General features: G+C 39.3%; 2 protein-coding genes across 2 annotated transcripts in view; one reads left to right on the forward strand and one right to left on the reverse strand.

The window, feature by feature from the left end:
- arhgef12b (Rho guanine nucleotide exchange factor (GEF) 12b) overlaps window positions 1-5575 on the forward strand; it is a 46367-nt gene extending 40792 nt beyond the window's left edge. The window contains exons 35-36 of the mRNA XM_085421274.1: window positions 1032-1104; window positions 1199-5575. Coding sequence (XP_085277400.1) covers window positions 1032-1104; window positions 1199-1212 — 87 coding nt within the window. The 3' untranslated portion in view covers window positions 1213-5575. The remainder of the gene's footprint in view (window positions 1-1031; window positions 1105-1198) is intronic.
- A 2856-nt stretch (window positions 5576-8431) lies between these two features.
- On the reverse strand, window positions 8432-11214 carry tlcd5b (TLC domain containing 5b). Its single transcript, XM_085419695.1, has 3 exons — window positions 11154-11214; window positions 10416-10607; window positions 8432-9204 (listed from the first exon to the last, which is right to left on the reverse strand). Exons 1-3 carry the CDS (start codon window positions 11212-11214, stop codon window positions 8657-8659), a joined length of 801 nt encoding a protein of 266 aa, XP_085275821.1. The 3' UTR covers window positions 8432-8656.
- Between the last annotated feature and the right edge of the window lie 3395 nt (window positions 11215-14609).

Genomic DNA, 14609 nt, shown 5'->3' on the forward strand with positions numbered 1-14609 from the left:
TCACATCTTTAGTTATATTTTCTTTTGTTTTTCTACCCTCTGAAATTCAAATCATTAACTGGCATCTGAGTCTTTTTTACATAACACAAGAAAAACATCTGGATTTTTCCCCAGGTAATGTAATTTAAATGTATTTTTAATTTGTAATTAACATATGTATCTTCTCCTAAATTCTTAAAAACTTTGACACGAAATGTAACTGAATGAACAATATAATCATCATATTATTATAAGTGTCTCAGATAACCTTTGGTATGAACTGGACCATACCACTGGTCTGTTAATAAGAGATGAGGACCAAGGAATATAGTTACAGAAAAATATATATACAGAAAAACCTAAATAAGTTGCACAATATTAATGAATTAATTTAATTTTTAGCAATACATTTAAAAATGCAGAATATAGCAAATATCATCCAAATTAAATCTCATATGTGCAAATTAATATTACATAATTTTTTATTGTCAGGTGATTCAATAAACTACTGATTTTAAATATAAATGTAGTTTTCTGGGAATTATTGAATGGTTAGTGCTTTAATATTTACAGGTAAAATGTCTCATTGCAATCACCATCTCTGCATTAACCTCCTAGGACCTGGCGTCCACATATGTGGACATCACATTTTGGGACGTCTAGACCAAAATACTTAATTTTTCTCTACAAGGGCCTGATATCCACATACGAGGACATTATACTGCCACTGTTCTATCAAAATTTGATACAAATGTCCTCATATGTGGATCTAATTTTTCTCAAAAACAAAAATTAGGTAAAAAAACAAAACAAAAAATCTGGTAATTCTTTGTTTTTACATTCTTTAGGTCCCAATCAACCCAAATAGCAAAGAAAAATAACAAATGCATGCCATGAAAGAGTTCGGGTCGTAGGAGGTTAAGATAACTTTTTTTTTTCTTCTAAATTCCTGTTTTGACTCCTGCATTTAAGCCCATTTTGTCAGTTTGACTGTATCTGTGTCTGATCTGTGGGCCACAGTCAGTTGTGCTGTAACGATGATCTGCTTCCAGGACATAGAGATGAAGTACAACGAACTGCAACAAACGCACAGCGATGCAGCCACAGACTCGGATGACAACAACGGTGTGTTTGAATTCTCTCGGTCATCTCACTTTCATCAGCTTCACGCTCAATTTAATGTTTTGTATTTCAAACTCTCTTTCTGGTATTTTTTCAGATGGGATTCAGTGACAAAAGGCTTCCTGCTCTCTCGGCTGTCAGAGCCAAGTTTCATGTTGCTGCGTGCTCACCTTCCTCCACCTTTTACCACTGAAGGATTAATGTCTGATCTCCTACTTCAAAGGACGGTGTCATCGTCGCAGTCTGAATTACTCCACTATAAAGTCTTTCACAAAGCAGGAGCAGAAGAGACATATCACTGAGTTTTTCATGGACACTTTTTAGTATAATAATAATCACTGACTGCATAAATTATCTGAAACACTGGATATAATGAATGGAAAAAGGCTAAGCGACCATCTGACGACACAGACGTTCAGCAGACAAGAAGTGAGACATTATGACTGTGACCAGTACTGAAGGATTTTCCTCTTCAAAACTCAGTGTAAAAACCTGCAATAGAATAGATAGAGTCAATATACAAGTGCCCAATAAAATGCCAAAATGGAAGGTTAAAACACTCCCACCATAAAATTTACCCAGAAGGGATTTAATGCTGTTTTTAGCCAAGCTTTGCATTAAACGTTAAGCAGGTGATTGTCTGCTTTGGATCAGATATCTAGCAAAAACTCTGAATCTCACAAATCTACACCCTGAATCATTTTTTCAATTACAAGCACAAATATAATAAGGAGGTTTAATGCTGTGATTTCTATACAAAGACTCATAGACTTACTTGCTCAGCAGTAAAAACCAGATACTTTGAAGATGAATTTCACTTGAAACAGCCTCTTTCGTGGAAACTACAGGCAGCTGTGGCAGTCTGCTATTGGCCAAAGCAATCACATCGGTCACATTGTTCCCTAGTGACGAGTGGTTGTCTGGATATTTTCTATTTTAATTTTAAATTCTAAGATATTAAAAAATCAGTGGGCTTTACAGTTGGCGATAGGTGTGTTTTCCTCCCTGCTTTTCAGTCTTAGCTAAGCTAAGCTAGCGCACTTGACAGGTCTGGACTTTACGCTCAGTATATCACGCTTGTATTTGCTGCATTAACATAATTTCAGGAAAACCAAGACGATTCTCATTATTCTGATTTTGGAGCATCAGAAAAGCTAAATATGAATTTGTTGTAAATTTCCTTTTATTGTGTTAGATACTATATGTGTAGGTTGTTAACAAGTGACACCAGATGCAAACAAAACAGTGTGACTTCCTTTTAGCTCAGTTGATAAAATAAGTGCTAATATTGAACTTTATGTGGGTTTAACTTTGACTTTGCAGCTGCGATGCTCTCGGATTTAGAAGTTTTAATTTCTCACTGACTGTGGGATACATTCTATAGTTACGATTTGATTCATTAACATGAACGTCTCATCTTAAGTAAGAAAAAAGGTGAAAATCCCCGTTTCTTATGATGGCAGGTTGATTTAGCTTTTTGTCTCAAGAAAACTAAAGGGTAATTTCTTGAGATAATAAGATGGTTTATCTCACAAGCATTTTGTTTTCCTGTTATTATGTGAAGATTATAGGAATACCCGATAGCCCCTGCCTATCTTGACCACTTATGAAGTTAAAAATGGGCAGAATTACTAAAGTGACATGTGCTGCTTCAGCTGGGCTAATCGTAATAATAAGAGGACAACAGGGACCTTTTAAATTATTTTTTTAACAGCCTGGCACAGAGTGACCAACAACATGGCTTGATGAGTCCAACTGGAATCTAAAAATTCAATTAAAATTAATACAGTGAGAAGAAGTGGCATAGAAAGCAGTAGGTACACTTTTCAAGCATATTCACAGTCCTGTGCCCTAATACAGTATTACTAATATTATAGTAGAATTATATGCATGTGTGCAAGAGTTAAAAATATTTTTTGTATTACAGCCGTTTTCACAGAAAAACAAGTATCCAGACTTTAGTGTAAAATAAATCCTACAAAAGAAGTTGGCAATTAGACAAGAAATAAAAGTTTCTGCATAATAGTATGACTCCTTATGTAGTATGACCTTTGAGTCTAATAAATGATTCTGTGTTGCTGGATCATAATTCATTATATTTATATACAGTGGTGTGAAAAAGTGTTTCCCTTCTTCCTATTTCTGAGTGTTTTGCATATTTCTGACAGTTAAATGTTTCAGATCATCAAAGAAAGTTTTATATTAGACAAAGATAACCTGAGTAAATACAAAATGCTGTTTTTAAAAGATGGTTTCATTGATTAAGGGAGAAAAATTTTCCAAACCTACCTGGTCGCGTGTGAAAAAGTGGCTAAGTTCAGTTTCACCAAACAGTCAGGCCTTATTACTGACAGACCTGTTGAATCACTTAAATAAAACCTGTCTGACAAAGTGACGCAGGCTAAAAGATCCCAAAAAGCAACACATCATGCTACAATCTAAAGAAACTGCTAAGTAGCAAAGTCACTGACATCTATCAGTCTGGAGAGGGATAAGAAAGCCATTTCTAAGGCTTTGGGACTCCAGTGAAACACAGTGGGAGCCATTATACCACAAAACAGTGGTGAACAACATTAAAGAACCGCAGGCTTCACATATCTAAGTTAATGTCAGAGGTCATGATTCAACAATAAGAAAGAAACTGGGCAAAAATGGCATCCATTCAAAGTCCTGACCCGAATCCAATTGAGATGCTGGGGAATGACCTTAAGTGGATTCATGCTGGAAAGGCCTCTCAATAAGTGGGTGAAAAACAAGAATTCTGCAAAGATTAGTGGACTAAAATTCCTCTACAGCTCTGTAAAAGACTCATTGCCAGTTACTGCAAACGCTTGATTGCAGTTGTTGCTGCTAAGGGTGGCCCAACCAGTTAATAGGTTTAGGGTATTCACTTTTGATTTGGTTTTCTCTCTTAATAATAAACAACTTTGTTTAGAAACTGAATTTTGTGTTTAGTTGTTATCTTTGTCTTATATTTCAATTTGTTCGATGATCTGAAATATTTAAGTGTGGCAAACATACAAAAAACAAACAAACAAACAAACAAACAGGAAATTGGGAAGTGTGTATGTTTAATTTTGCAACTGGTATAATTTAATTATTTACTGCTGTGTAACTGTATAGGAATTGAATTGAACCACTCCTATCCATGCTCTCATCCAGTAACGCTGAACATTGTAAGGTTTCCAGTGTGACTGAATTGTGCGATGACACCAGGAAGTAACAATAACTTCTTTGAAGTGGGGAAGGGCAGTGACACCCCGTACCAATCTGGATACGCCCATGTACTAAAGATTTGAACAGAAAGCTGCAAAGCTAGGCTCATTTTCTCGCAATAACTAAATGTATAACTTGTTCATCTCACTAGAAAACAAGTTTAATTGCCTCAAGATAAATTACTAGATAATTTGATTTGTTCTCACAAAATGAAAAAATTGCATTAAAAAACCTTTTTAATTATGTGCATGTCCAATATCATCTTCTGTATTCCTTTAATTACTATACGCTTGCCAGTTACCATTGTCTCTGTATGATTTTTTTCATAGCAATGCAGTGCTGTATAGCAGCTGACTTAAACAGTCACAGATTTTAAACAACCGGAAGCACTTAAATGTAGCAAAAAACAAACAAAACAAAAAAATAATGTCTCCAGTCTGCAGTCCATCAGTTTTATCCTTCTATCAAATAAACAGTAAATCAAAAAACAAACAAAAATCATTCAAAAATAAAATGCAGATGGACAAAAAACTCTTCAGATGGTTGGTTGATGCTTGGTTGACTAGCCGAAGTGTACGTAGTAAACCAGTTTTGTCCAACCTGTGTTTTTAACTATAAAAATACATTCACGCAGACATCTGCGCTTCACTTTTAAGGTTGGGCTGAAAATAGATTCACCGGCCACAAGACTGCGCCGTGGCTCCGGTTTGTGGATAAATATGTTCAGGCAAAAACGATGACTGCTTTGGACTGCGTTCAGGGTAAAGGCGTATATTGTACAATGACTGCATGTCAGTAATTTTGTTCGTGTTTTTACTCGCACCTTTTTGTTTTACACCATGCTATCATGTAATGCTTTAACACAAACTGCTCAAAAAGAGGAGAATTAATCCATTTTATAAATGTTATTGTAAATGTTATATTTTTTGTTACATTGTTATTAACTCTGTTAACATGTTTATGACACAAGAAGCTCATTGTTTGTGAAAATTAAGGAAAAGATGAATGGAAATTTTTGTTTAATTTTATTTGATCTTGATGGGGAAGTGAGATAACAGACTGTGCTTAAAAATAGAGCTAAACTTTGCCCTGAAAAGTGAAGCGAATGCTTAAGTGCCTTAAACTTGTTTTTGTTCAAATGGCCAGCAGGGGGCAGTACATCTGGTTACAAAAAGAAGTCCTGTTGTACAGAAGTCTGTGTGAAAATGACCCTACTGCTGATTGATTGAGTAAACAGTTTTCATGTGCATCAATGGAACATGATGTTTAGTTTGTATTCCCTGTTAGGTTAATAAATCAGGGTTTAGGACGCACCAGTCTTGTGATTGACAGGTTGCTATGGTATCGGGAGACCGTTTGACTGGTTTCTCAATCAGATCCACTCTATAGAGGATACAAGAGGAGTATAACATGAGTTTGTAAGGACCCATTATGAAACCTCTGATTTTAAATTATGGGTCTAATCATCGGGTGTTTTTAGAGCTAGAAGGAAGGAATAGTAACCTGTCAGTTAATGCTAGGTGACTTAACGTGGGACTCTACAGGATTTGACCAATTTAAATGCATCAATATAGAGGCCGTCTTTGAGTCTTGTAAAGTACAGTTTCACATCTTCATGCTGCTTAGAACGAATAAGTGCAGAAAACAGTTCATCGAATGTCTACTTAAGACAGACTCTAGAGGCCGCTTCCCATATTAAAATGCCCAACATAATAACTTCATGGCATTTAAATGCATGTTTTTATCCTGATAGAAAAGAAAACTAAAAACAAAACAGGCTTGGCCTCTGTAGATAGTTTTCACAGGTGCTCTGACTTATGAAACTTAAGTTTTTATGGTTTTGGTGCATGTTTATTAAATGTATATAGTATAATATGGCCTTTCTTTGTACCAGAGAAGGCAATATAATATACCACATTCCTATACAAGCTTGTGCTTCAGTTTTAGTGAATGAAATTTACTATTACTATTTCTGGTCTAGTATATAGTCATATACAGTGGCCTAGCAAAAATAAAGAATTAAAAAAAAAACACACACACACACACACAACAGACATTAAATAAAACCCAATGGAGATGGGGGAAAAAGACAAAATGCGCACAAAAAACAAAAAGGAAAACACTAACATGATGGAACAGCAGTGGAAACGACAAGCTAACAGAACAGAAAACATCTAATAGCAAACATGTATCTACAGTATTGAATGAAACTTGATTAAAACACACATTATATTGCATGTTTTTCTTCCCCAAAACAATGTACTGCATCAGATCTATACTTTATAAAGGTTGTCCCAAGGAACAAAGCTCAAACAAAAAGAAGTTTCAAACTCATTCAGACTAGATTAAAGGGAAAAAATGTGAATGTGCCACCTTATGATATCAAGCCTGGTTTCAGTGCAGTTGTCCCCTTAGAAGAGATTCTGAGAGATCCAAAGGGAAGAGCGTCAAAGAACTGTTTGATGAATATAAAACTGAGCTGTGAATTATATATGCTCTTTGCAGCCATCAGATCTCAACCTAACTGAACACCTTAAATCACTTATTCAAACTTTATTAAAACACTTTATCATTCTTTATACAGGTGCAGTCCCTGAAAAGTTCTTGGGATGTGTGAAAGATGTCAGAATTACCAATTAAATTAGCATTTTATTATTAAATAATTCAAAAAATAAAAAATAAAAACACAATACAACTTAGATTTTGGTCACTAAGCAGTAATTCATGATCCAGTGCCCTCCTTTAGCTGAACTCTACATCCAGGAACATTTCCAAAGCACGCATGGTAGTTAAAAAACAAACTGTTTGACACATTTTGTAAAAATGGAAAATAGCTGAGATGTCCTACAAAGCACTCGTATATTCACGCAGCGGGATAATTTGCTACTTTTTCCAAATAGCAAGTAACAATAACTCCATTATGAAACGGTGTAAAAATCTCTGAGCAAACAATCAGAAACAGACTTGGTGAGGGTGGACCGAGGGCCCAACATGCTTGAGTGGGCCCTGTGCTCACTCACTGGCACTGGTATTCTGGCATTTGCCGTAGAATACCAGAATTGGCAGGTCCATCACTGGCGCTCTGTGCATATAAACATTATATTGCCTGTAACATCAGTCTGCACAGCCAGTTTGTTGGTAGGTCAATGAAGGTCTGTGGCGGTATAGCTGTGCATCCATCCATGGATATATCTCCAAACAACAATGCCCTGCCTCATGTGGCCATGGTTTGCAGGCAGTTCCTGAAGGATAAAGGAATTGATATCACTGAAAAGCCGCCTGACATAAATCCAACAGATCACCTCGGGGCCATTACATTCTGGTCCATCTGATGCCCCCAGGTTGCACCTCAGACGTTCCAGGAGCTCAGTGATGCCCTGATGTGGGAGGAGATCTCCCAGCACACCATCCGTCGTCTCATTAGGAGCATGGCCCGAAGCTGTCGACATGCATACAAGCAAAAAGGACTAGCCTACTGTATAATTTCTTCACTTTGATTTCAGGAGTGTCTTTGAATTCAGTCGTTTATAGGTTGATACTTTTTGATTTCCACCAAGCAGATCACAGGTGCATCTCAGGGCCAACACAGAGACAGACAACAGCTCACACTCTTACATGATCCAACACTTGCTTGTTTTCCTGAACAAGTTAACTTAACTCGATTCTGTGACAATGAATCTTAAGCTGCTTCTGCTCAGCTGTGCTGAGAATCATTAAAGTGATGGTTGAGATTTCCAGTAAATCAATCAATCAGTTAATCAATCAATCAGTTAAAAATAGGTTTAATATGGATTTCAAAATCTTATTTTGTTTTGATATGTACCTATTTTCAGTGATATCAATTTTAATAGCAGGAAATTAAAAATTTCTTTCTCTCGTTTTTGCCATATTTTTCAAGTAGCCTATATTTTTAGTGGCCCCCATATGTTCACCCCTATGAAGAAAATCTGGAGGCACCCCTGGATAGAGTCCCACAGTGTAGCTATCATTTTAAACTTCTGTTCTCCTGTAATTATACCCCAGGAGATTCTGTGCTATGAATGTTTTGTTCCATCACAATAAATTTGCTGGTACTTTTTGGATAAGCATGCAAAAACATCAGACATTTAGACTACTAAAGCTGACTGTTGCTAATACAACTTAAACTTTTTGCTATGAAGCAACCCATGGCATTTTAAAACAAGGTTAGAGTGCGCTCATGATAAGCAATAACTTTTCTCTTTTATCTGGGGACTCATACTATACAGCATATTAAAAATATTTAGTAATCTTTTATTATTCTCATGCTGTACATAGCACCTTTAGAGCTCTTGAAGCCCTTAGACAGAACGTTAGCTTTTCATTCACTCTTGTCTGAATGTCCACCCACCTTTTGTCTGTCCATGTCTTTGAGTTTGTGGTTCTCTATCCACCTTTTATACTTAGCCTTGCTTTTCTTGTAGCCAAATCTGGCTATGTCAACCATGAACACCCATGCCAGCCCGTACATAACCACTCCACCAAGCTTCATTATCATTGAAGTCCTAGGAGAGGTGAGCTCGCAGTAGAACATCACCGTGCCGACTCCCACGCGAACAGTGGCAAACAGTAAAATAAAAAGCAGGTCCACCGCGTCGCCCAGCAGGCTGTCGTACAGGCCCACCTGGCGGAGGAACCAGCGGGTCTGCAGCAGGGGATTGGTGAGCTCGCTGCCAAAGATGACCCCGCAGGTTTCACAGCCTGACACTCCCATCAGCAAAGCCAGCAGGATGCCTGCGATACTGGCAGCATGATGTGCAAGCATGACGGGGCCCTCCGTGTGGTAGCATACACACCAACCCATGTCGAAGAAGAAGTAGCCGAGGCACACAGCCAGGGCGAAGCTCTGGAGCTCTGTGTTTTCTGTACCTGGGTGATGATAAGAAGAAGGTCATCTGTATTTAATATTTTCTTTATTATTATATGAAAAAATTCTTAATGCAAATTTAGTGCTTGGAGAAATAACGTGAAGGTGTTTAAAGCATACCGTGCACCTCTGTATGCTGCACATTTAAAGGCAAACTGTAAAAAGCTGGTTTATAATGAAGTCGCCTATAAAACTGAGAGTCCTTATATTTAAAGCTGTATCAAGAGATCTCAGGTTTGGAGGCTTAATACTTATGAGAATGAAATCATAGTTTGACTTGTGCTCATTTGGATAAGTCAGGGTTTTTTGGTTAGCAGTATTTTTGAGTGGATCCTGTTTAATTGACCTCTTTTTATGGGCCCACGTATTTCTTACAATAACCTACTTACATTTGTTTGTGGTTTCGATATATTTCTGTGTCTTTTTCGGGACCATAAAACCCACTTTTTTGGAAAATTACACCTGTACCTGCAGGTTTTTGACTGCTTGGTTCTTTGCTGTCTTCATCTTTTGGATATTTAAGGGCCACCACAGAGAATCATCTCCCTCCATGTTACCCAATCCCTAGCTTCTGTTGCACCAACCCTCACTAATACATCCATGAATCTTCTCTGTGCTTTTCCTCTTAACCTCCTGCCTGGTACCTCCATCTTTAGCATCCTTTGCCCTATATAGACCACATGTACCATCCTGGTACAGCTATTTTTATGTACTTTTATTTAAATGTATTATACCGACCTAAATTCAATCATAATCATTTGTACATTTTTTTTTAAATCACTGTCTTTAATTCACAAACTAATTAAAACTGTGCTTATATTGATTCATTCATGGACTGATTACATTAATCCTTTCACTCTGTGATTAATTACCTGACTTATTGGTTCATTTAATGCAGACTGTGAATGTGTTTCACCTCCATTACCCACCAAACTGATTTACACTTTACTTTTCATTAAATTTTAAAATATGCTGAACATCAGCGCCATGCTGCTGATCCTGTTAACTCTCAGTGAGGACAGTAGACTGCTATAATTAGCACCAGTCTGAATTTACATCACCACATGACCAGAAAGAGAGCATAATTAAATTAAATTAAATTAAATTAAATTAAATTAAATTAAATTAAATTAAATTAAATTAAATTAAATTAAATTAAATTACTAACTATACTTTGTAACTGCATTGGTAACATGTCTATTGATCCACTGACCTGCATGCGTGAAGGGCCAGGGTCCGTCTACGAAAACAACGTAGGCTGTGAGCAGCACTATGAGGACGCCGTGGGACAACGTGACCAGGCGACAGTTCCACTCGGGTCCCCGCTGGGTGAAGGTGCAGACGAACAAGAAGTAGAGACACAGCCAGCCAATCAGGCTGCAGATGACCTCCAGCATCGGCATGGCTGTGTGTTTGGGAAGAACAGACACATCTGAGGTCTTTTACATGAGACTGGATCTAAGAAGAAGTCACTGAAAGTGTAATGCATTGATTTTATATTTGAACATATTTACATACAATATTAGGTTAACCATGTAGATGGATACTGAGTCCATGTAGGGTTAATGGGTTATTTACTCCAATGAAAACAAGCTTATTTGAAACAGTGATGACATAATAAGGTAAAATTTGACTTTAAACTGTGACTTGCTTATTGTCAAAAACAAATGTCAATTTCTTTAAAACGTCACTTTTTAAAAACACTTGTGGGCACCAAGCAGCAAAGGCATACCTGCTGCTAACTAATGACAACACAGCTAAACATGCCTGGCATTATATAAAATGTCAGTTTGTGCATTAATAAAAATGCTGAAATTTCTTCATATCTGCGGGTACATTACAGTGTGCTGTAAACTCTGTGTTAACCAATCGGTAGCAAGCAGGTTTTAAAGAAGCTAGATTTGGAAACAAAACCAACCTTAATTTAAAATGATTTTATGCAATAATGCACCTGTGGCTGCTGGGTATTGCTGACCAAAGTACGTGTCCATATTCTGAAATAGAACAGTCATGCCGTGGTTTGCCTTAACTCCTCCTCCTCTCAGTCGTCCTCATGTTCAGGATGCTTGTAGATATGGACTCCATCACTGAGGTAGCCTCAGCCTCCATCAAAATTCTGTCAGCTCAGCATTTTTTTTAATGGACACACTCGGCCAAGATGACAGATATGCCATGTGCAGGCTACTATGGACAGTTAGTGGATCCTGTTTCCCTTCCCCCTGGAAGTCAGACTTGATCCTCTTAAAGGATTACAGCCTCCTCTTCTCTGCACATACCTGCTTTTGGACAGGGCGGGTGATACCAGGCTGCAGAGCAGCACATGCATAATAGTAAAGTGAAGACGGGAGAGGCCTCAGAACCATCTCAGGCCACAAACAGCAGAACTCTCTGCCTGGGAGGGATGTGAGGTGGGCAAATGAACTGAATCATTTCTTCAACAGATTTGACTCAGCCATGAGGCAGTCTGCAACATCGGCTGCAGACTCACCCACCCCCACTGCTGCTGTTCCACCTCTGACACCTCAGACACTTCACACCTCCTCTATTCACCCTGCTCACTCCCCCCCACCCCCAACAACAGCATCCAATACACACTCAACACAAGGCTCCAGCCTGTCTCTCTCAACCACCCAGGTTAGGAGGGAACTGAGGAGGATTAATGGCAAGAAGGCAGCGGGCCCAGATGGCATCAGCTCGAGGGTCGTCAGGTCCTGCGCGGACCAACTGTGTGGGGTGATGGAGCACCTCTTCAACCTGAGCCTGAGGTTGGGAAGAGTCCCACAGCTCTGGAAAACCTCCTGTGTTGTACCAGTGCCAAAGACTTCACGCCCCAAGGACCTCAACAGCTACAGGCCGGTGGCTCTGACATCCCACCTGATGAAGACCCTGGAGCGGTTGGTCCTGGCTCAGCTTCGGCGCCTAACAAGCTCATCACTGGACCCACTTCAGTTTGCCTACCAGCCTGGCATTGGCGCGGATGATGCCGTCATTCACCTCCTACATCGTTCCCTCGCTCACCTGGAGACCGCTGGAAGCACTGTGAGAATCATGTTCTTTGATTTCTCCAGTGCCTTCAACACTATTCTTCCCTCGGTTCTGAAGGACAAGCTGGAGAACTCTGGAGTGGACCATCACCTCACTACCTGGATTTTGGACTACCTCACCGACCGACCACAGTATGTGAGGGCTCAGGGCTGTGTGTCGGACAGGGTCGTCTGCAGTACGGGGGCCCCACAGGGAACGGTTCTGGCTCCGTTCCTCTTCACCATCTACACTGCAGACTTCTCCCACAATTCCACCCAGTGCTTCCTGCAGAAGTTCTCTGATGACTCTGCAATAGTCGGCCTCATCACTGATGGGGACGACAAGGAGTACAGAGGACTGACTCAAGACTTTGTGGACTGGTGCCAGCTGAACTACCTCCAGATCAACGCCAGTAAAACCAAGGAGCTGGTGGTAGACTTCCGCAGGCACAAGCATTCTCCACTGCAACCACTGAACATCCAGGGTATGGACATTGAGGCTGTGGACAGCTACAGGTACCTTGGTGTTCATCTGAACAACAGACTGGACTGGACTCATAACTCAGACGCCCTCTACAGGAAAGGGCAGAGCAGGCTGTACCTGCTGCGGAGACTCAGGTCGTTTGGGGTGGAGGGCCCACTCCTGAAGACCTTCTATGACTCTGTGGTGGCTTCTGCTATCTTTTATGGTGTGGTCTGCTGGGGCGGCAGCATCTCTGCTGGGGACAGGAAGAGACTGAACAGGGTGATCCGAAGGGCCAGCTCTGTTCTAGGATGCCCTCTGGACCCAGTGGAGGTGGTGAGTGACAGGAGAATGGCGGCTAAGCTGTCATCCCTGTTGGACAACGTCTCCCACCCCATGCAGCAGACTGTGACAGCACTGAGCAGCTCCTTCAGTGGGAGACTGCGGCACCCACGGTGTGGGACGGAGAGATTTCGCAGGTCTTTCCTCCCCACTGCTGTCAGACTCCATAATAAAGACTTTAACTGATCAAGCACACACATCCACACATGTGCAATAACACTAAGTGCAATAATCTTTTCTGGCATCGTTGTATTTTTACTCAGTTGTATATAGCATTCGTATTCTATTTTTATCTTATTGTATATTTTTATTCTATTTTATTCTACTGTATATAGTATATTATTTTATTCTATTCTGTACAGCTGTGTACTGTATTTATTCTTATTGTATTCTAATTTTTGCGTCATAACTTTTGCACTGTCCACTTCCTGCTGTGACAAAACAAATTTCCCACGTGTGGGACTAATAAAGGTTATCTTATCTTATCTTATAAGTGACTGAACTGTATAGTGGATGCTCGGATGGGTGGATGATAGAATTGTACAATTATGTGAACAGCAGTATTTCAGATACAGCTCCACCTGCATAAAGCAAAAGTACTGTCACAGCCTCTCCTCACTTTACAGCTCCTCCTATGACACCTGGACTATTTTTAATCGAAATGAACTGCACATAGTAATGTTTTACTTTGAAATTAAGTGAGCCTATCCAATTTCTTCTTCTTCTTCGTCCGCCTAAAATCTCGTCTCGCAGCTTTGAGAAAGCTCCCACATATTTTACATCATTTCTTGGGCCCATTTGGGAATACTGTGATGTGACTTTTGGTAGCGATTTGTCAGAGTTGTTGTGAAATTCCCAAAATACTTCAGAATTTTTCCCCATTCATTCGAATAAGAAAGTGTCTAAAAAGATCACCAACCCAGGCCACTTTCGAGCCCACTTTTCAGATCTTTGTGTCTTCGTTTTTTTCCCCAGTTGTTTTGAGCAAGAGGTTTTTTTTTAGCATTTGCTTGCTACTTCCTGTAAAGCAGTCTCTCTATATGTAACTTGATGTGCACTGGTCTGTTTTTATTAATTTTTGCCGTCCTGTGCATTTCATCAGCACTTTAAACTGCCTTCCACATAAATAGGACACTGACTGAAAATAGAGACTTAAAAACAGAATGTGGATCATTTAGAGGAGGCAGACTGATATGTGTGATACTGCAGGATTAGAGGCCAAAATCTGTGATGTATTGAGCAGATGACACACCAGACCTGGATATTGCAGACTCTGTCCATACTGTGTTGACATAACAGCAGATGCCACACTATGTTCTTCTGTAAAATGGTTAATTTCACTGACATAATGACGATCAAGTCAGTAATGCTTGTATTTTAAAATTAGATAAATAAATAAATAAATAAATAAATAAATAAATAAATAAATAAATAAATAAAACTGCACTCAGGGTAGTTAGAAAACCCTGTAAACATTTCAGAAGAGGGGGAGTGTGCGCTCTGAGGGCAGGTGGTTGATGCAGGTGGGTGAGTTACATACAGAAAATACTCACAGCAGCACCGAGGCCAGAAGTTTTCA

Source organism: Rhamphochromis longiceps, linkage group LG10 (assembly GCF_057381845.1).
Source record: "Rhamphochromis longiceps isolate RC_006_pf linkage group LG10, R_longiceps_female_GT1.1, whole genome shotgun sequence".
NCBI lineage: Eukaryota > Metazoa > Chordata > Actinopteri > Cichliformes > Cichlidae > Rhamphochromis > Rhamphochromis longiceps.

What these genes read in the sequence shown, in the direction of transcription:
- tlcd5b (XM_085419695.1), bottom strand. Translation starts at nt 11,214, where the DNA reads ATGACTGTTCTATTTCAGAATATGGACACGTACTTTGGTCAGCAATAC. An exon ending in GCAATACCCAGCAGCCACAG is followed by an intron (nt 10,608 to 11,153) that starts GTGCATTATTGC and finishes CCAAACACACAG; the next exon opens with CCATGCCGATGCTGGAGGTC. An exon ending in CTGGCCCTTCACGCATGCAG is followed by an intron (nt 9,205 to 10,415) that starts GTCAGTGGATCA and finishes ATCATCACCCAG; the next exon opens with GTACAGAAAACACAGAGCTC.